The sequence below is a fragment of the Lissotriton vulgaris genome, chromosome 10 (assembly GCF_964263255.1).
Source record: "Lissotriton vulgaris chromosome 10, aLisVul1.2, whole genome shotgun sequence".
In the NCBI taxonomy this organism is placed as follows: Eukaryota; Metazoa; Chordata; class Amphibia; order Caudata; family Salamandridae; genus Lissotriton; species Lissotriton vulgaris.
This window is the reverse complement of record NC_141698.1, coordinates 554608464-554631581: the sequence shown is the minus strand read 5'-3', so window position 1 is coordinate 554631581 and position 23118 is coordinate 554608464. Positions and strand designations below refer to the sequence as shown.

Here is a 23118-nt window from a genome sequence, read left to right as displayed (position 1 = left end):
TGTCCTTTCCCTCATAGGAACTGCCTACACCCCCCTCTCACTGTCCTGAGGAAGACCCGCCGAGTAAGGGATATCATCCCTACCACGAGGGTCGAAACGTCGACTATCAACTGTTGCACATAATCAGTGTGTGATTTTGTACACCTGTTATTTATGATGTCATACTGAATGGTATACTTAATTGAAGATTAATTCTGGCTAGGCTCCTCCGGGAGTTGTTTAAGTGATGTACAATTGAATTGTCACTTCCCCTATCCACACCACTCCTGAGCACTACACCCCCTCCCCCCTTCCTTGTACAGTGGGCACTGTTAAAATGTGTAATATATGTTTGTATTTATAACTAAAAAAGAAAAAATACAGTGTTTAACGTATCAGCACAATTTGAATAAACAATAGTGTTCTACCAAGTGAACTGTTAATGAATATTTTTCCTACTATTTTTAATCAACTCACAATTGGTCAGAGACCACTTTCTGTACAGCACATGATTACCCAGATCCCTACGACTACCGGGTTGACCCCCCTTCCGTACTCCTCCCTGAGGGTGGTAGGGCAGGTGGGACATAAAAAAATATATATATTTAAATTGAAACACCTTGGCTGCGAGCGCGACGTCCTCATCCTCCTCAATGGTCTTCTCTCCTCAAGGCAGGCTCCAAACTCCCTTCACCAATCCAAGCGATGCTTTCATCAGAATGAGAGCAGTGCTAGGATTGGTGGGAGCGCCCTCACTCAGCGCTCCACAGCGCTCTGGAGGCTTTGGCTTTTCTAGCCTGGCTGTCTTAAGAAAGAGATTTAAAGTGCGCATGTGTGGTTGGCCGTCGCAAGACTGACGGCCAAAAAGACATGCTCCCCAGTGAGCTTACGGCAGGAAAGTACGACACAGAGCGCACTTACACTGCAGCAACTCTTCTTTTAGCTTCAGTCTTTTGTAGGGTGCATGTTAAAGCTGTCCAGAAAAATGAGTAGAAATTCATAGCAGACAATTCAGCAACCACAAGGGCAATACTCAGGCTGCTCCGGCCACGTCTGGGCTGTTTCTCAAGCTCTGAAGTACTCTTAGCTGACTCCAGCATACTCTGAGCAGCGAAACATAGGTCTTGTTCGCTCGCATTCAGGGAAAAATATGTTACCTACTGGACTTAATTTAATTGAAGCTGAATATCTTATTTCGGATAGAAGAATTGAGCATTTGTATCGTCTACCAATTTTATATAATTTCTCTGTTATTCTTGTTGCATCACTATTACAAAGGAAGTTTCGTAAGCAGTTTACAACTTTTGTCTGCTGTTTGCTACAGTATTGTGCGGAAATGTTCTAGAAAGGGTACCTGTATGTTCCATCCTAATGCTCTGAAACATGTGACATCCATACCTATCTAGCTTCCATAGTGCTCTTACAAGGCCTTTACAATACTGATTACGCTTCTGTCCAGGAATGTGAGCACAGAAGGAGACCTCTTTTTCTCTTGACCCTGAAAGTTACACAGTAGTGTTAACTGGATTGGGTACAACACAGGCATAAACTCACACTCTGAATCCTTCGTTTATATTTTTAGGAACCAAGAATACTGGTTTTAAATCTAATGGAGATGCATTGAAAGGAAAACCCCTTTGAAGACTGCAGCTATAGGTTTTTCAATATCAAACAGAATGATACATTGTAAGGTGGATGTATCTAACGTAGGATTTGGGCCTTCGTCAAGTCAGGTATTCATGATAATCACCAACTACTTTATTTAGATGAGTTTTATGTAAATTTACCCTATGTGGAGATTCTCAAACCCTGTCCTGATCCGGCCCTTCTGGAAACCATGGCTATAGGACCTGACTGGTCAAGCTGACACAAATGTTTAATAAAATAGGAGTAATACACAACATGAATACTCTATTATATGTCCAAGTCACCTTCCCTTGCTTTCTGAGCAAATATATCACATAGCATAATTTGCAATAGCCACCTATGATTTACAGAATCAATGGCAAAGTAAGTTAAGTACACGTGCTAAAGCAAATCCAGAGCAGCACAGCTAAGTGCAACACAAAAATGGCATACCTTACAATGGAGGAAGTGTTCCACTTAAAAAAAAAAAAATTAAATAAGCTGCTTTAGTCTCCTCATAGGAACATAGGAGCAAAGATTGTGCTCAGGTTTTAGCATCAAAGCTACTGCGGGATTGATTTCTCTGTGGTTGTAGGTCATAATTCCATCTGACTGACGAAGAGTGTGGTTGGCGGCTCCTTCATTAAGGCGGAGGAGCATCGCCCCACTGCTCTCAGCAGTGAAAACTTAAAATGATAATAAAAGATGTTATTATCATGTTATATTTCCTTGGTGAGCCAAGTCCAGGGCGGAGGAGGCCGAGCCATCCTTGTTGAAAACAGCAGTGGTGGCACCGCTGCAAATGCGCATGTTGGTTTGGCCGGCTGTTCTGGGACAGCCAAACAGACATATGCATTTAGATCTCTCCACCCAAGCGGAGTTGGCCACCCGGGTAGAGACAACACAGGCTCCCAGGCCCTGACTGAGCGACAAACGAGGCTGCTCAGGCCAATCCTAGCACTATCATGCTATGGTATTACCAGCATGAGAGCAGCATCTGGATAGGTGTAGGGAGTCTGTGAGCCTGACGGGAGTCGAGAGGAGCAGAAGAGGGCAGAGACGGAAGACAGAAGGTAAGTGCTTTTTTTTTTTTTATTCCCCTCACCCCATTTTATTTCACAGCTGCTGCTACTGCTTAAAACCTTTTAAAATGTGAGTACTTTTTCACATGGATTTATAATTTATCTCATACAAAACGCACATGCAGCACATATTTTTGTACTGCAGAATCACGATTTCCATTTTCTTTTGAGAACCACCTGCAAATTACACATTATACATTACAAGTGACACCTTTTTACTGGTCATGCCTACTTGAGAAAAGACTCAAATAGGTTTCTCTGGATATTCACTTAACTCTAAAGCGCCCTGCTATTGGAATGTTGAAAAGGAAATGTGGCAATTACATTAAGAACTAAGATTTTAAAACCATTAAACTTGGTGGTAATTCCAACTGAAGACTGTACACAAGGAGACTTCATAAATAATTAAAATATTTAAAAAACTGGATTTTCTAACAGTGGATGTGACTAGGCAGGGCAGCTAATCTGACCAAGACATTGGAACCAACTTTCAAATACACAGTGAATTAAGACTGAATAAGAACATAGGAGTATAACAAAAGTAAGTACCTCGTAGTGCGAGATAAAATCAAGCAGTCTTGCTCGAGATGGAATGTAGAGAAGGGGCGTCATCACTCTGCGGATAAATTTCTCAATATAAGCCGCCGCCAATGGGCCTTTGTACTCAATGGGACCAAAGCTGGAATTAAACTAAAACGCATTAATTTGGAACAAATACACCAGCAACACATTTCACCTCTTGCTATTGAGGTTTAAAGGCAACACAACATTAAATAAAGGTGATTATTGATACATAATATTGACAGCGAAAAATACATCATCAGCAGGCCCACCTCGTCTGGGGGGTGTTGGTTCGAAAATCTAAACTATAAGGACCTGCTCTTGCGACAAGGCCCGAAATTGTGGTCCAGCAGCTTTCAGAAAGGAAGGTGATGAATTAGTGTTGAGTATGAAACACTCATTAAATTGAATTAATCACAAGTTTATTCGGAGAGAAGGAAGCACCACCAGCTACACATCCTGCAGCACCGGTCACTGCACAACAACTGACTTAACCGTATGTCTTCAGCTGAACGGCCCGATGACAGATCGTGCCGTGGCATGAGACATACACATTTGAATAATAACATACAATAGATTACACGAGACATAGCACGTGAGAAGGCACGTGTAAACATAACACACCTTCCTCCCTTAATAAAACAAAACAATTAAATAAGCAGAAATAAAAAAATTTTTTTTTTTAAAAACACACAAAAAAACTTCAAATACAATTTCATATTAAGTTTCCAATTTTCCTTTGACAAAAGCAATAAAATCAGACATCCACTTAGGATTTCTTGTTGTTCTTTTCTGCGAGATGACATCATTATTATTAGCAGACTGAATCTGGACTACTGACCATTGTTCCATCTTCATCACGAATTGCATTACCATCCAAATCATCATCTAAATAGGAATAATCTGAATTGTTCGAGCTAAAAGTCTTGTTATAAATCGTTTTATCAGCTTTAAGAATAGCAATCCTGCTGAGATTACATACTTTATTATACGACAAGCTTACTGAATTTTTCAAAACTTCCATGACCTCAAAAGGACCCATGAACAAACTTTCTCCCTTTTTAACCTTCCATGGTTTTTTTACTTTAACCAACATGCCAACTTCCACTTTCGGATCAACTTTAGAACCAAATTTCCCATCAAAGTATTTCTTATTAATACTATGAGTATGAGCAAGATTTTCTTTAACTTTCTCTAAATCTACACTGGAAGATGTGGATTTAACTAACCATGACGGATTCACCTTAGTTCTAGGAAGTCTTCCCCTCATGATTTCAAACGGAGAACATCCAGTCATGGAATTCACTGTGGTTCTATACATTCATACTTTCTTAAGAACTTCCAATTCCCATTTCGTGCCTTCATTTCCAACTGATTGTATTGCACTTTTGAGAACTCTATTAAATCTTTCTGTAACTCCATTTCCACTGGGATTATATAGAGAAGTAGTGGAATGTATTATTCCCAATCTTGCAAAGTAATCTTTAGCCTTGTTAGAATTGAATTGTACTCCATTGTCAGTTATGAGCCTAACAGGTAAACCCTCTTCAGTAAAAACTCTATCTAAGAAACACAATACAGAGTCAGTGTCTATTTTCTCAACAACCTTGATGACTGGCCATTTAGAAAAAATATCAATAGCTGCAATGATATACTTTGAGTCACGACCAATGGGACCCATAATGTCCATAGCAATGGTCTCCCACGGATTGTCAGGAATAATGTGCTCACCCATGTTGGGTTTGAGCGTAGTCAAAGACTTGGCAGAATTTGCACAAATAACGCATTCCCTGACTATACGTTCAATACACAAGTCCATGCCTGGCCACCAAAATAAATTCTTAACCTGCTGTTTAGTCCTGACAATACCACTATGGCCCTCATGACCTTGTAAATCTATGGTTTTTCTTACACCATTGGGTGGAACAATGTGTTCACCTCTCTAGATGATATTGTCATCACATGAAAGTTCAGATCTCGCTTCCCAGAAACTCCTAAGCTCTGAACTGACATACTTCCTATCAGGCCAAACACCAGTAATGCAGTCTGCAACGTTTCTCAAAATCTCATCTTCCTCAAATTTATTTCGCCATAGAGTTTGATCAATCGACATAGGGCCTTCATCATGAACCATGGCACATGAAAATCATCCCACTCATTATACAGATCTTCCTGAATGGGTAAAGGCATCCTAGACAAGAAATCTGCAGAAACATTATCTTTCCCTGGTACATATTGTATATCATAAATAAAATCCTGTAAACGCATTGACATACGTGCAATGCATGCAGAGGCTCTTAACATGCCCTCCGTAGTAAGTAAGCGTACCAAAGGTTTATGGTCACTTCTCAATAGACACTCCTTACCCCATACAAACACCCTAAAGTGCTCCAGTGCCCACACACATGCTAAAGTTTCCCTCTCAATCGTGGAATACTTCTCTTCAGAAGGAGTGAGAGCTCTGGAAGCATGCGCAATAATGAGTTCTTTACCACTTTTGGTTCTTTGTGCAAGTACCGCACCTAGCCCTTTTGAGCTTGCATCCGTGGTGATAATATTTTTCAAAGAAGGATCCAAACAAGAAAGAGCAGTAGCAGAACATATTGCACTTTTCACATCATTAAATTCTTTTTCACACTCCTCTGACCACAAAAAGGTAACCCTGTTCTTGATCAGCTGTCTAATGTCAAATGCTCTACAAGAAAAATTTGGTACATATTTAGCGTAGAACTCAACTAACCCTAAAAATGACCTCACATCATCTTTAGACTTGGGATGCGGTGCAGACTTAATGGCTTCCAACAGATCAGATTTAGGTTTAATTCCCTCTTCGCATAATTCATGGCCTAAATAATTTACCGAATGAACACCTAACTTACATTTTTCATGCTTGATAGTAAGACCATGTAGGTTAAGTGCATCCAAGACATTCTCTAAGGCAGAAATGTGTTTTTCTTTGCTGTCACTGAATACTAATATATTGTCCTGAAAACAAACAGCTTCTTTGCAATTCTCTAAAATGTCTTGCATTACCCTTTGAAAAATGGCAGCTGCTGACGCCAATCCAAAAGGCATCCTGTTAAACCTGAAACACCCAAATGGGGTGATAAATGCAGTGAGATCTTTACTCTTTTCATGTAGTTCTATCTAGTGGTAGGCAGCCGACAAGTCTATGGTTGAAAAGAACTTTGACCCACCAACAGATGATAGCAATTCTGAAATACGGGGAGGCGGAAATTGATCTATAACAATATTACTATTTAGATGGCGCAGGTCAATGCAAAGTCTGACCTTGCCATTGGCCCGTCTAGCAACCACAATGGGGGAAACCCATTCTGATGATTCAATTCTTTCTATGATCCCATATTGACTTAAGCATCCAACTCATTTTTTACTTCCTCTCGAACAGCAAAAGGAATATTCTGTGCTTTGTGTACTTTAGGGCACGCATTCTCCTTCAAACGAATTTCATGTTTAAAATTAGTTAACTTCCCAATGTTTTTTTTTTTAAAACATTCGGAAATTTGTTTAACATCATTGCAGAAATACCATCCTGCTCATCTACCAACATTACAGGATTAGGACTGTTAGGGTTTAAGATGATATCAAGTTTTCCCTGATCAAACCAACTAAGGACTGAAGGACCTTTTTTGGAAATATAAAGCTTTGCGATACATTTTCTATTCTTGAACCTGAAAACTAATGTTCTAAATCCTAAGATATCTATTCTCCCACCTGAATATCCTTCAGGACTAATATCCGTCTTTTCTAAATGGCTACCTAATCTATTCACAAACGATATGGACTGCTAATCCATTGTGCTCTGCACGCCTGGGTTCGAATCCCATCCTCGTCGCCAAATTGTTGAGTATGAAACACTCAATAAATTGAATTAATCACAAGTTTATTCGGAGAGAAGGAAGCACCACCAGCTACACATCCTGCAGCACCGGTCAGCGCACAACAACTGACTTAACCGTATGTCTTCAGCTGAACGGCCCGATGACAGATCGTGCCGTGGCATGAGACATACACATTTGAATAATAACATACAATAGATTACACGAGACATAGCACCTTAGAAAGCGCGTGTAAACATAACAATTAGCTCTTAGGATAACTTTATTTTGTAGGTCACGCACATCCGCAGACAAAACGAAACGTGTTCTTGACAATAAGTCAGTTTTGTTCTGATTTTGTGTTAAGGGGATGTATTGGCACAGACTCTCCGTTGTCGATCCAGATTGGTTTTTAAGAGACAATCGGTAGGTTCCACTTAGGCGTGACACCAACAACACTGGGCACACTGAAACAAGCTTTTGAAATTAAGGAGTGCAGGAGACTATTATAAAAAACAAATATGTTCCATAATCATATCAATGACAAAGGATGCAGGCAGAGCGTGTCTGTTTTTGGCACATTGGGAATTATGTAGTTAATGTTGCAGCTAGAGACTTTGCTGTATCAACCAATGACCTCCATGGGCCAGGAGATGCAATGGAGTGCACGGGGTAAAATAAAAAAGTGCAACCCAGGCATGATGAAGTGAGTTACTTCCAAAAACCTTCCTGCCCCCTCATATGCAGTGCCCATTGGCACATTGCTTAACAAGTGTGCAGATCTCTATAGAGGAACCTTTTAAACTAAAAAAGACCCTGTTCCATAGAACCGGGAGGTTGGGGGTGGGGGGGCGAGTCGGAGTCTGCGGTTTTATGGAGTATCCATCAGAAAGAGCCCTACTGAAGGTAAGTAACTCTTTCTTCTGATGAATCCTTTGAAAGGCAAATTCAGTCACTACTTTGTGAATAGATACCAAAACAACACCTTTCAAGGTGGTGGATTTGTGAAATGGCACAGACCAAAGAGTCCTGCAAGACCAAATGGGCAAAATGGCCATCCTTATGGACTTGACTGTCAAGGAAGTAGTGTTTTGTGAATGAGGGCACTTGTGCCTCTGCAGTAGTCTAAACAAACACAAGGACATGATGGCCGGAGCGCTGAAACTTTTCAGACACTCATCCCCAGTCACAGATCTAGGTTGAATCCATCATCGATCTTTAGCTCACTTCGCCACCTCAGTTCAGACCCAGCCATATGCAAATCAGTCTTGACCCTGTCCCTCATGGAAACCGTCCAGCACGAACTGCCAAGCCAGGTCTTCCCTGGACCAGAAACAAGCATCCTGGGACCGGTTTCGGGGTAACACCCCTCCTCCATCAATGGATTTAACCCAAATCTGTGACTGGGGGTTAATTTCTGATTAATTTAGCATTCTGTCCACCATCTGTTCCTTTTGCATTTGTCGTCCTTAGTAGGAAGGGTATGCCCAGACGTGGGTCCCCTGCTCGCTAGGCCATTAGATTGCCTAGCTTATGAGGGGTGTTACCCCGGAACTGGTCCCAGGATGCTTGTTTCTGGAAAGACCGGTACACTGGACCTCGGAGGGTGCACTGTGACCACTGACATCACTTTAGTGTATACTCTTAGGTCGCTGGTAAGGTCAATAGGGATCACAGAAACCTAAAAATGCTCCTGGCCCACTGTAAACTGCAGATATCGTCTGTATGTCTGAAGATCAGAAATATGAAAATAGGCGTTCTGAAGGTCCAACAATAATATCCAGTTTCCAAGACCACAGCAGACAAAACCTGCCCAGCAAGAAATGAAATGAAATGAAATTTGATTTGTAGAGCGCATGGCTGCCCGAAAGCGTCCCAGCGCTTGCTTAGGGAACCCGTCCTGGTATTCCCCTGCGAGATAACCCATTACTGGGCATCCCCAAGGTGAAAGCCAGGCATCCCGCTGCGAGGGGTCGTTGTGGAGATTAAGCAAGCTATTGCCCAGAGTTACAGAGTGGGACTCCATGATTGGAATAGGCACCGAGGCGAGAATTGTCAGGTCCGGGGAAATTTGAGCCCAAGACCCACCGAGGCGGGGAATTGAACCCTGGTCCGGGCCAGACCTCTGCATCAGGGTCTGCCGCTCCAACCACTTGAGCCACACTTCTCCAAGAGCATCTGGCATTTGTTCTTCTGCAGAAAGGCGTTCAGAGGGAGATCTAAACTATGACGAAGGCATTTGTCCTTCTTTGGGACAAGGAAGTAGTTGGAGTAACACCCAGTTTCAGCTTCAGAGGCTGGAACCCTCTCTATTTATTTTATTTATTTTATTTTATTTTTGCAATTTTTAAAGCGCGCAAATACCCCTACTGGTGTCTCGGCGCTGATGATCACGGAACTCACTTATGTATGACGGGGGAATTAGGAGGAGGAGAACAGCCATGTTTTGAGGCTCTTTCGGAACTTGAGAAGCGTGGGAGCGGTTTTGATTTGAAGAGGTAGAGTGTTCCACAGTTTAGCCGTGGCCGTAGTAAATGTAAATGTAAATGTATTGGCATTTATATAGCGCACTACTTACCCGTAGGGTCCCAAGGCGCTTCGACCGCTGCGAAACCCTTCCTGGCTTCCCTGAGAGATGGTCCCTTAATGGGTATCTCCAGGGTGAGACCAGGCATCCCCGGCGGTCTGGTGGGGCCGTTAGTGAAGATGAGGCAAGCTAATGCCCAGAGTTGCCGAGTGTGATCGCTGATCAGAGTGGGCACCGAGGCGAGAGAATTATCGAGTCCGCTGACCCTGGTCCAGAAACCTGCCGCGCCGGGAATCGAACCCTGGTCCCGGGCCGTGAAGCATCTATCTCCCCAGCTGGCCTTTCTTGTCCGAGGGACATTCAGCAAGAAGGCTGTGGAGGATCGTAGAGTCCTGCGTTGCTCTACTGGGCGAAGAGCTTCTTTTAGGAACTGTGGTCCTGCGTTGTTAAGGGTTTTATAGGCTATGCACAGAGCCTTAAATTTGATTCGGCTCCTGATAGGGAGCCAGTGTAATTTTTTTATGTACTGGGAGGTAGGAGTGAATTTAGGGATGGAAAGTAGGGTTCTGGCCGCAGCGTTTTGCACTGTCTGGAGTTTATTGAGAACCCCTTCCTGAGCATTCAGGAGAAGTGAGTTGCAATAATCAGTTCTTGAAAACACTAAGGTGCTGATGAGTGTTTTGCCCGCTGACTGTGGTAGGTAAGGAAGAAGTTTTTTGATTTTTTTGAGGGTATAGAAGGCGGATGAAACAACGGCATTGGCGTGATGGTGGAAAGTCAACTTATTGTCAAAAGTGACTCCCAGGTTGCGGACCTTTACCACCGGTTGGGGGGGGGGGGGGGGGCAACTGAGGTGGCCACCATTGAGGGGACCATGCTGGCTGCAAGCTCCCAAACGTCATCACCTCCGTTTTATCGGAGTTAAGTTTGAGGCAGTTTGATGACATCCAGGAGCTTATGGCCTTCATTCCCTCCTGAAAGTTGGCTGCGACGGTTGCTCCGTTATTGTGCACCGATAATACTAGTTGGGTATCATCGGCATACGTGGTAAGAGAAATTCCATATGATTTTATCACCCTCGCTAAGTCCGATACGTAGATATTAAAAAGCGTCGGACTTAGCGAGGAGCCCTGTGGGACACCGCAAGGGAGTGAGAAGGTCTGGGAGGTGAAATTGCCCATCTTGACAGTCTGAGGGCGATTGGCAAGGAATGAGGCGATCAGATCTTTAGCTTTGCCTCTTATTCCTAGAGCTGAGACACGGTCGATCAGAGTGACATGATCGACCGTGTCAAATGCAGCCGAAAGGTCCAGGAGTATCAAGACAGCCGCTCCTCCCTTGTCCATAGTTGCTCTAATTTCATCTGCGGCTTTTAGCAGTGCTGTCTCCGTCCCATGCCCCTGTCTAAAGCCAAACTGGGTGTCATCAAGTAAATTGTTGTCATTGATAAATTTCGAAAGTTGGATGTTCATGGATTTTTCGAAAATCTTGGCTGGGAATGGGAGACAGGCGATGGGTCTGTAGCTTGCGGGGAGAAGAGGGTCCAGAGTTGTTTTTTATTTAGAAGTGGCTTAATCATAGCCTCCTTCCAGACCGAGGGGTATATGCCTGTTGAAAACATGGCGTTGCAGATGGTAGACAACGCGGGAGAGATTGCTTCTGGGATGAGGTTCAGAATAGAAGGGGGGCATGGGTCAAGGGGGGACCCGGATTTAATACTGGTTACCAGGCGTTGAATGTGATCCTGATCAATGGTGTCGAAAGATGATAGGATGGGCGAAGTATCAATGAGAAGTGCCTCAGGAGAGGGTGAGGGGGCAGAGTGCGAGAAAGTAAGGAAAATGGAACTGACTTTTTCCTCAAAGAAACTAGCCAGGGCATCTGCCAATGACTGAGAGCCTTCTAGGCGCGGGGCAGGGGGGTTGGATAGAGTAGTAACCACCCGAAATAGTTCTTCTGCCGAGTTTTTCGCCTGATCGATTTGGGTGGTATAGTAGAGACTTTTTTCAGTAACTATCAATCTTTTATAGATGGAGAGGGCATTTTTGTAGGTCATTTTGTCTGCAGGGCTGTAATTGCGACGCCACTGTCTTTCAAGATTCCTGCAGTATTGTTTCTGAATACGTAGGGCTTCAGTGAACCATGGAGCTGACGGTATTTTCCTGTTCCGATGGGAGATTTTGATCGGGGCTAGCTTATTACAGGCCATGTCTAAGTTCGTCAAGTAGTTGGAAGACGCTATAGTAGGGTCTTGCTCATAGGGAATATGGTTTTCCTGCATCATCTCTGCTAGTTGAGCTAAATTGATGTTTTTCCAATCTCTATAGGAAGATGGAGATGGAACAGTGAGAGTGGGTTTGGTGGGGTTTGTTTCAACAGTGAAACAAATGGCTGCATGATCTGTCCAAATGAGTGGGATAATTTGGGTGACAGTTACAAGAGGACTGTTGGTGAATATACCATCTAATGTATGGCCTGCCTGGTGCGTGGGAGAAGTTATCAATTGCATCAGGCCAGCAGCTGCTAGGTCAGTGAGAAGCTGCGTAGTATCGTGGTTATTAAGGGCCTCTAGGTGAAAATTGAAGTCACCTAGTAGAGTAAAGTGCGGGGAATCTGCAGCTGCTTCGATTAGATTGCCTATATTGGCTAAAAACTTAGCTCTTGACCCAGGAGGGCGATAAATAAGCATGCCCTTGAAGGAGGATTTGGCCGAGAGGCTTAGTGAAAAAATGAGAGACTCGTATTCTGGGCAGATAAATTGTTTCGTCGTGAGTTTGAAGTGGTCTTTGTAGATTATGGCAATGCCACCACCTTTTTTTTTTGGCCTGTCTAATCTACAAACATTGTAGTTAGTGGGGGTGGCTGCTCTAAAATCGGGTCCTGAGGCTTCGTCACCCCAAGTCTCTGTGATGAACAGGAGATCCAGTTTGTGCGCGTCGATCAAATCGGCGATTTCTAACTTGTGTTTGGGGAGGGATCTAGCGTTTATTAGCGCTGCTTGGACCAATAGAGGGTCATCTATCGAGGGTTTCGCGGTTGATTTTATGCAAGTAGGACATCGGAGTGGGCCTAGGGTGGGGTTGGAATACCCTAGATGTGGTGGAACATGAGGTAGAGCTGCTTTATGGCTGAGATCTAGTAGTTCGGCAGTGGAATAGTTGAGTCTCACCGTATTAGTAGGTGGTTGTGGTGCTGGAGCAGCAGGGGGGGTGGCCGTTGGCCCGTCCTCGGCGCGGACGAGCGCAGACGAGCTTGCCTTATGCGCGCCTTCGGCGCGCATTTGTCGCACCCGTCCGCTGCGCTTCCGGTTGCAGCACATGATTTATTGGCTCCTTTGGCGAAAAAGGCCTGCAATTCATACTGCAAAAAGGACAAGTAATCCTCCACCTGCCATGTTGATGGGGGGAGGGTATGGGGGTAGGAACCCAAAGTTTGGCTGGGTAGACAGAAATGGAAGGACATATCCCACTGGAAATTTTGAGTAGCCATGTGTCCAAAGTGATGCCACTCTTGGGGGAAATGTCAGATCTCTCCTCCTACAGTGTGTTAAAAATGACACACTAATGTAGTTTTTTTGAATTGTAGTTGCTGGAGGGGCCTGGGACTGAGTGGCACATTTGTTCCTAATGCCCTCAGCTTGGTCTCTGGGAGCCTTGACCAAGGCCTCGAAATGTCTTACAAGTTTATTGTGACGACAGAGGGTCTGGTGCTGGAGATACTGAAACCCTCTGTTGTATCGTCAAAAGGGGCGGAACTGTTGATGAAGGTCCAGGGCCAAGTCCGCTTTCTCACCGAAGAGGTGAGAGCCATCGAATGACACGGCCATCAAGGATGCATGGACACCCCCTCAGAAGGCTGTTAAACTCATTTAGGCACGGTGCTGAAGCAGCGATCTTGTGCTAATTTCCAGACACAAGAAACAGGTCATGCCCAGACCAGACATATTAATAAATTCTGCTGCATCCGGGCTATCTTGGGTGGCTTGGGCTAAAGAAGTCTGTAGATATACTAGGCCAAATCATACTGGAAATGCCAGTATGATTTGGCCTAGTATATCCCACAATGCATGGGATTGATTCCAGGAGGAAGATGGCATTTACTGAATGTAGGGCTAGACTAGCAAAAGAGGTGATATCCTGTTCCACACAATACTTTGGCATTGGTTGTTGAGTCAGGAAGTCAGAGTCGCTCGACATTGGTCTGCAGCGATGACTGACCCAGTCTACTGACTAGCGATCCACAACATGGTTTTGTCCAAGATGGTATCTGTAAAGACTTTGTTGAATGGCAGCAAAGGTTCAGTAGATGCCTGGCCAGGCTGGAAAACCTCCCTGAGGATGAAGGCCTTTACTTCCATGGTAGAACGCTGCTGGTCAAGGACTACAAAAGCCATTCACATGACAACAGCAAAAAAAACCCTCATGTCTATTGCAGGACCAGGGGGAGAGACAAGTCCAGTGTCTGGGGGAGGTGCCTAGAGCACTGGCATCCTGTAGTTCTTAATACTAATTGTTTTCATCATACTGCGGACCAAAATATTTGTACCTTTCATCATAGTTGTCTTTACTGTCTGAATTAGAGACAGAGTTGGTGTAATGTATGGACGTTTTCCCATAGTAAAGGCAATATGTCAGAGTCAGAAGGGCTGCCTACTGGCTGTGCTCCAATGGTAGTGGATCGCTGCCTTGCCAGAGGTCGAGATGAGGTCTCAGGGAGTTGGAAAGCACTATGGGTAGTGGGTCCTTCTCTGGCACCAGTGGCGTCTAATTTCATTTCAAAAGATTTGCACCAGAACTGAGGTCAGCATCGAAGTCAGTGTGGAACCTAAAAGAAGTTCAAGAGACACAGACAGCACAGAGAATGTACCCTCCCACAGAACCCAACATGGAAGCCCCTGCAGATCCTTGAGGCCTGAAGGCACGCCAGAGGAACTAGTAGTATGCAACTATGCTCACCATAGCGTCCTGAAAGACCTCGATTTGAAGCAATGTCATTGAATGACTGGGAAATTCAGGATGCATAGGCATCAGATTCGGAATCGGCTCTTCAGGACTGAAACCAAGTGGCACATTTACACCCTTGCACCGTCTGTGGAGTTAGAGAGTGGTGGGAAGAGGCAAATTCCTGCTTGGACTTGGAGTTTCGTTTTGAGCATGGCCTTCAGATTCATGTGGGCATTGTGTCGCAGGCCCTGGAGTCATATTCCAACTCCAAACACCACAGGCATACCTCATGGGGGTGTATGACAGACATTTATTTGTGAAAGTCCTTACAAAGACGAAAGGTGTAGAGCTCTGGATCCACATCTGAAGTTGTAGAAAGAAAGGAACCAACAACAGCAGGCCTGGGGTGGCACTTACTTTCGAACCTGCTCACTGCTTTTGATTTTCCAGATCCAGTCTGATACAAGTTGAAGAATCTGGAGTTAAAACTATGTATCAGGAATCGTCAGTTCCAAGAAGAATACAGGATATCAACAAGATATATAAATTGTACGGATGCTGAAAATCTGTTGCAAAACTCTCAAAGAATGCTCATGATCTCTTCATTTAAAGAGCAAAATCATAACACCCTTGGTATAGATTTTATCCTGGGCTTGAAGGTCAAGAAGTCTGTGAGGGCTGACTTTGGAAGGGCACTTTTTGGCAAAACGGGTTTCTCCAGAATAGTTCAACTGCTGCAGAAATCTTTCGTGTTCAATGGCCCACAAATAGTTTGTAAGCTTCACATGGACATTAAGGACTGAAGTGGGTATGTAGATGCTTGGGAGTAGTGGGTTCTGCACTTCTTATGGATGGCTAACATGATTGCCTCTTGCAAGCACGCAGAAAGAGCCATTAACTATTGACTCCTTAATACTGAATAATTATGGGACCGAGAGTCACTAATAGTCATATAGTTCTGACGGAATTCCTTGAGAGTAGATGTCTTTCCCAAAGAAGATAAAACAGTCATTTTTATGACTTCTTGAAAAGTTTTTGATTGTTGGATGGGACTGAGGTGTTGGATCCTAAAGTATTTACATCTGTTTGTCTAAGCAACTCATTTTTGGAGAGGAAGGAGTCATTTTGGTGGCCACAGCAAGATATACTTATTTCTTAGATTTGGGGTTTTTCTGCTTTATTTTTTCGAACTGCCCCTGAATCAGCCGTCATGTGAGAAAATCGGTTTCTAAACCAGAGGGCTCTGAGCCCTCAGCGAAAGCATTCGATGTGTATTTCTCTAGCTTCACAAAAGCCTTGTTAGTCTTGCAAATGTTTCAGATTGAATGAAACCCTTTCTTTGCAGGTCTGACGGTCCTTCATGGGTCTAATATCTTGTGGGAACTGTTTATCTTATGTTTGGCTTCCAGTGCCTATTGTAACTTGAAGATCGGGTTTCGCCATGGTATCTTTTTTCTTTTTGTGTCAAACAGCTAGTTTTTAATTGGTGCCGCAAATAAGTCTCCTCTAGTAAAACATTTTGGCATTCTCATTACTGTCTCAGAATTGTTTTATTTGATGATTGGAAGTGAACCTCACTCTTATGATCTCCACAGAGCTTTTACTGGAGTGATGAAAGTTCAAATTCTCAAGGCAGGAGCATAGAGGTTCAAGTCTAACTGTATGTACATTTATCACATTATTGTTAAGTATATAGCTTGCGGCATACATATTCCGCAGGTGATTGATTCCACTTCTCCCTATGACAGGGATTCTACTGTGGTTTATCTGTGTAAGAAAAGCGGAGCCAGCCTACAAGACAGCCTCTGATTGTATTACCTATGGTTTAAAAGTTGACAGATCTCAACTGCTGCTCTTTACACAACAGAAGTGGTGCCACTCTTTTCCACCATTTAGCTTCGCAAGGCATATGTATTCAAAAATTTTAGCTGTACTTTTCTTAAACCAGTCCATAAAAATTAAATTTCACTTTTGACTTCTTTTGTGTATTTCTCTTCGGCTAGATGCGGATGTTTCAATTGTGAACATCCAAGCTGCATGGACGCTTTCAACCATAATCCTTCATCTGGTCTCCATGGTCCTCTGGCACGAAGCTGTCTCAAGTGTGATCAATTTGTCTGCACTGACTTTTCTGCCAAACTTGCATAGTATCATGTAACAGGTGTCAGGGCCATTAGAACGCACCACCTTTTTCCCTTTCTTTCTCGTTATTTGTGCTTCTGTGCTGATAATCAGGGAGGGCAAAATCATAGTAAAAAACACATTGATGGTGCCCAGAATCAGCATAAAAATGCACACTGCATTCTCTCCTCACACAGGTTGAATTTTCACTGTCCCAACTTGGTTTACCAGCAAAATAAGAGAACTATAACTCTGTAACTGTTACTAATGTGGTAGCCCAAGGATGGCTAGGGGACCACCAACGTCATAAAAAGGAGTGTGGGGGAGGTAGCTGCAGGTGTGCAGCAGCTCCACCCAAGGAATCAAAAAGGATGTGCAAAAGTACAGACTCCAAGGTTATAGGGTCTACAAAAGGGTAACCAGCCTAGGATTTTGTTGGGTTTTAACCACTTTCAAACCTGAAACTTTCAGTCTACAGCTGGGAGTGCAGTGCCTTCTAGGGGCAGACTTTGTGGCTGCATTTTATGTGGCTTGCAGCGTGTTAAAAAAAAAAAGTCACAGACCCATAGTTTATGGTTGTACAAGGCTGTATTTAAAAGTGGTATGTACGGGGCGTGTCTAGCAGCCGACGAACATGGCCGCAGCCTAGAGAAGCTCCGAGCTCCCGATACAGGGCCCGGTATATCCGCATGCATATCCGTAACCCAACTTGCCCAGTGAAGTGCGGGGACGTGGCAGAAGGTGACCGGCATCATCCGCGGCCAAGTCCGGAAAGACACGGTGCCCCCAGAAGGTGTGAAGGTGGGCGGCGTCCTGAGGCCTGGTAGTGAACGGCAGCCGGGACCCTCAGTTGCAAGTGTATCCGGTGAGGGTGGCTGGAGGATCGGATCGGGGAGGAGCGGAAGTGTCGGAGCGCGGAGCGCTTCCCTCCTCTCAGTCTCCAGGGAAGCGGTGAGTGGCGGAGTTCCACAGCACTGCCTAGTGACACAGGGCGGGAGCCGGTGGTGTCCCAATAGCGCGGACTGAAAGTGATTAACTGGCGGCCGGGGAGAAGGTTGGGTGGACTCCCCTGCCACCATCTTGAGATTGCACGCCACTGGCTGCTGAGTAGAAACTGCTTACTTGATCTGGCCGAGGCACCCTAGGCATACCAGGCTTCGCGGGTGAGGCGCCTCTCACTCGTGGACACAGCTTAATATAAAAGTGAAGGCTGCCGTCACCGCTGCATTTATCATTTACCACCCAGTGGCTGCCCTGCTAATCTATAATATTTTGGAGGAAAACACGTCCGTAATACCTACCCAAGGGGCGCGAGCTGCTTTGGGCTCCTGGGGCTTGGGTCCTGCCATCCATTACCCCATCTACACTAAGGGCGCCAAAACTCCTTAACAGTGGTGGGACACTGTGGAGGAGCGGGCTCCCCGATTGGATAACCTGCAGGGGCACATGCTGAGTGGTGGGCTGGCTCCATAAGTCTTGTAACGTACCCCCACCCCTGTGGAATAGGGGACTGTCTCATCCATCTGACTGGTGTGTAATAGAGGTCTGTCCAGCACACAGCGGGTATCTCGGGCCCTACTTTACGCGGGGTCTCCCCATCTGCCACTACTATGAGCAACAGAAACGCGAATGGGGCCAACCAAGCAAAGCTGGACAAATTTGCATTCACTAAGTCACAAGGAGATGCCCAGGACAAAGAAGTCCCGTCGTCAGCGGGGGCGACTGGTGGAGCCGCGCAGGAGGTGACCCTGTAGGACATTATGACCACCCTTAATAAGGTGGATTCGAGAATTGCGACCCTCGCAATTGACCTGGCATTGATCCGAGCTGATTTTAACAAAATGCCCACCAAAGTGTCTGAAGTTGAGACTACAACGGCAGCCCTTTCGTCAGACACCTCCACCCTTAAGAAGCAGGTACAGCAGCTGGAGGCAGACAATAAACTCCTGACGGCCCGCCTCGAGGATCAGGAGGGGCGTTCAAGGTGGAATAACATTCGCCTTATTGGTGTACCGGAGACGACAGGAGGCCCGGCCCTGGATCTCTTTGTGGAGGACCTGGTAACAACTCACCTCCAGCCGCGAGGGTTGTTCAACTTCTTCTCTGTTGAGCGGGCACACTGGGTCCCAGGTGGCAAGCCGAATCCAGGGGCTCCCCCGAGACCTATCCTGGCACGTATATTCAATTTCAGGGACTGTTATGCAATCCTGCAAGCCGCTCGACAGGCCCCTCCGATCCGCATTGACAACACCGCCATCACGATCTTTCCAGATTACACCGCGGCAGTCACGAAACAGCGCAGGGGCTTCATGGACATGAAAAAGGCTCTTCGGGAACGTTAATTAAAATACTCCATGCTGTTTCCGGCCAAGTTGCTCCCAGCGCCACTCAACCCACCATCTGGTATCGTAGTGCTACACCGCTTGACTCGCTTTTGCCTGGCTGAACACTAGAAGAGATATCAGCGCTAGATTACCTGTTTAATTTAAATATCGGCTAAGTACATTATACCGCTAAATTACCCGTTTGCCTCATAATTGCCAATTGAATTTCAATCGTAGCGCTTGTATAATATTCTAATTGTGTAGTCCTGTTTAGATCGTCTGTGCCTGTGCCACTTGCATTGTGCCCACTGGGTCTTTATCCCAATCCTGGTTCGGTGTTTGGCTTGCAGCCATTTTTGTTGTTGTTGTTGTGCCCCCCTGGCCGGATATCCTCCACGTACCCGCCTCCCAGCTGCTCCTCCCTCGCCCTCCACCATCCATATATGACTAATGCTTTTGCGCGCAGCAGTCGCGCCGAAGGTGCGCCGAAGGTAAGCCCGTCTACGCCCGTCCGCGCATGGACCGCACCCAGCGCCAGACCCCCTGGTTCACGCATAACCCACTCCGCCCACATTACGTATGACGCCACCACCCTCCTTTCCCTTAACCCCGGACGCACATCACAATGCTACGTTGCTACCCCAGGACTAACTCACGGACCATTCGCCTGCCTATCCTGCACGTTCGCCTGCACCAGGACCCATGCCAAATCCCCCCCCCTCAAAACACAACTCCGGCTCTAACCACCTGAAATGCATCCTGCTGAATACCCACTCGGTCCATAGACACGCCACTGAACTCTGGGATCACCGGACGTCGCATTCCTTACAGAAAGCTGGATGAACGCATCATCAGCCCCCGACATCGCCATAGCCATCCCGGACACCTTCAAGATCATCCGTAAAGACCGCACCAACCAAACAGGAGGCATCGCCATCGTCCACAAGAACACCATTCGAATCACAACCAGCTCCGACGATAACCTCGCGACCGCCGAACACCTTCACTTCCAGATCCACACCGACCCCAGGACCACACTTAGAGGCACCCTCATCTACAGACCACCAGGAACCCGCACACTATTCAACGAAGACATCACTGACTTCATCAGCCCAAATGCCCTCACCTCCGAGAACTACATTCACTAGGAGACCTCAACTTCTACCTGGAAAATAAAAACGACAGCAACACCACCACCCTCCTAGACAACCTGGCAAACCTCGGACTCAAACAACTTGTTGACACCCCCACCCATGTAGCCGGACATACGCTCAACCCAATCTTCACCTCCAGCAAGCACATCTCCTTCGATCACACCACAGCTCTCCATTGGACGGACCACAGCTGCGTTCACTTCAACTACAAAACCACCTCAACCCACAACCCCCCACAACCGATTCCGCGAAGAAAACTGGAACAATATCAACACCGACCAACTCCTCACATCGCTCAAACAAAACCAGCCCGCCCTCTCATCGGACCCAAACCAAGCTGCTACCAAACTCATACAATAGATCACTCACAGCGTTGACGAATTAGCAGCCTTGAAAAACCACCAAACCAAACAGGGTAGCAAAAAGGCCCCCTGGTTCAACGATGACCTTAAGAAATCCAAGAAACTATGCCTTACTCTCGAGAAAACATGGAGAAAAAACCCAACCAATGACAACCTGACCACCCTCAAGACAGCCCCCCGCAAACACCACCAACTGATCCGATCCACCAAGAAATCAGCATTCAAGGATCGACTCGACAACAACGCCCATAACAGCAAGGAACTATTCAACATCGTCAAAGAATTTACCAACCCCACCGCAGCCTCAAACGACATTACCCCCTCCCAAGACCTCTGCGATTCGCTATCCTCTGTCTTCTACAACAAAATAGCCGATATACATAACAGCTTTGAGAACATTTCCAATTAACAGTCCACCCCACCCACCTCCGAACCCAAACCGCCCTCTAACAACCTTAGCGCCTGGAACCCAATCACCACTGAAGACACCATCCGCCTAATGAACTCCATCCATTCAGGCTCGCCAACCGACCCCTGTCCCCACCACATCTTCAACAAAGCAGACTCCATCATCGCCCCCCATTGCCGTGATGTCATCAACTGCAACACGCCGAACTCCGCGCCCTCCTGAAGAAACCCACAGCGGACCCCTCTGATCTAAAGAACTACCGCCCCATCTCGCTCCTCCCCTTCCCCGCCAAAGTCATTGAGAAAGCCGTCAATAGCCAGCTCGCCGCCTTCCTTGAATCCAACAACTCCCTCGACACCTCACAGTCCGGCTTCCGAGCCAAACACAGCACCGAAACCACCCTCATCGCAGCCACAGACGACATCCGAACGCTTCTGGATAACGGAGAAACAGTTGCCCTCATCCTACTCGACCTCTCCGCCGCCTTCGACACAGTCTGCCATAGCACCCTCATACAACGTCTCAGCAACATCGGCATACAAGGAAAAGCCTTAGACTGGATCATCTCGTTCCTCGCCGGAAGAACCCAGAGAGTCCGACTCCCCCCATTCAAATCAGAAGCCACCGAAGTCATCTGCGGAGTACCACAAGGATCATCACTCAGCCCCACCCTCTTCAACATTTACATGAGACCCCTCGCATACATCGCGCGACAACACAACCTTAACATCATCTCTTACGCTGATGACACCCAGCTGATCCTTTCGCTCACCAAAGACCGTACCACCGCCAAAACCAATCTTCACGAAGGCATGAAAGAAGTAGCCGAATGGATGAAAATCAGCCGCTTAAAACTTAACTCAGACAAAACGGAAGTCCTCATCCTAGGATCATCTCCCTCTGCCTGGGACGACTCATGGTGGCCATCAGCCTTGGGCACGGCACCCATACCACGCTCGTAACCTAGGCTTCATCCTAGACTCCTCCCTCTCGATGACCAGACAAGTCAACGCCGTCTCATCCTCTTGCTTCAACATACTTCGTATGCTCAAGAAAATCTTTCGTTGGATCCCCACCGAAACAAGAAAGACTGTCACCCACGCACTGGTCACTAGCCGACTGGACTATGGAAACACCCTCTACGCTGGTACCACAGCCAAATTACAGAAAAAACTCCAACGCATCCAAAACGCATCAGCCAGACTCATATTGGACATCCCTCGCCAAGCTCACATTACCAGTCACCTGAAAGACCTCCACTGGCTTCCCGTCAACAAGAGAATAACATTCCGTCTCCTCACCCACGCACACAAGGCCCTTTACAAACTAAGACCCGAATGCCTCAACACACGACTGTCCTTCTACACACCCACCCGCCAACTAAGATCCTCCAATCAAGCCCTCGCCGCAGTCCCGCGCATCCACAGATCCACCATGGGAGGAAGATCTTTCTCCTACTTGGCGGCCAAGACCTGGAATTCTCTCCCCACTCACCTCCGCCTTACACAGAACCACATCTCCTTCAGAAAGGAACTTTAAACATGGCTGTTCGATAAATAATGCACCCCCTCCCCAAGCGCCTTGAGACCCCCTGGGCGAGGAGTAGTGCGCTATATAAATTCTTGAACTTGAACTTGAACACCTGAGGAGGCGCAAGACTGGCTGGATGGTTGGCGTAGGGCCACAAGACCAGGTCGCACTGGACATCGCGAAGCACGGCGCAACGACCAACAGGAAGACATGGAACAAGAATGAACACTAACCCTCTGAAACAGACAAGGAGCCTGTAAATGACTGGCACTGCGACCTTCTGGAGGAATCGGGGCCTCGCATCCTCTCTGGTAACGCTGCATTGTGTAATACAAAGATATGGTGATGCAGACGCTTTATGTTACTACTCTCAGGTACTTTAAGATGTATAATGTGGGGGTGACCTACCGAGATGATATTTAGAGACACTTGGAGAGACTGTTCTTCATTAGTGCTAATTAATGACACTAGAGAGGGGCTTTTGGGTCACTGAAGTTTACGGTGTAACGGGCTGTAGAGGGGCAGGGGGCGTGTTCTCTTACCCCATTCGTTGAAGAACTGGGAAAGGGTATAAGCACTCTGCTTTGTTGGGGTGGCGGGCAGTTGTAATTTCGTCGAGCAGGGAGGCAGGGTGGTGGGTGGGAGGGGAAGGGTGGTTCAC

At 46.2% G+C, this 23118-nt stretch overlaps 1 protein-coding gene across 1 annotated transcript in view; it reads right to left on the bottom strand.

Annotated features, from left to right (window-relative positions):
* TXNDC11 (thioredoxin domain containing 11) overlaps positions 1–23118 on the bottom strand; it is a 538914-nt gene that overhangs the window by 388310 nt on the left and 127486 nt on the right. The window contains exon 4 of the mRNA XM_086941405.1: positions 3237–3366. Coding sequence (XP_086797531.1) covers positions 3237–3366 — 130 coding nt within the window. The remainder of the gene's footprint in view (positions 1–3236; positions 3367–23118) is intronic.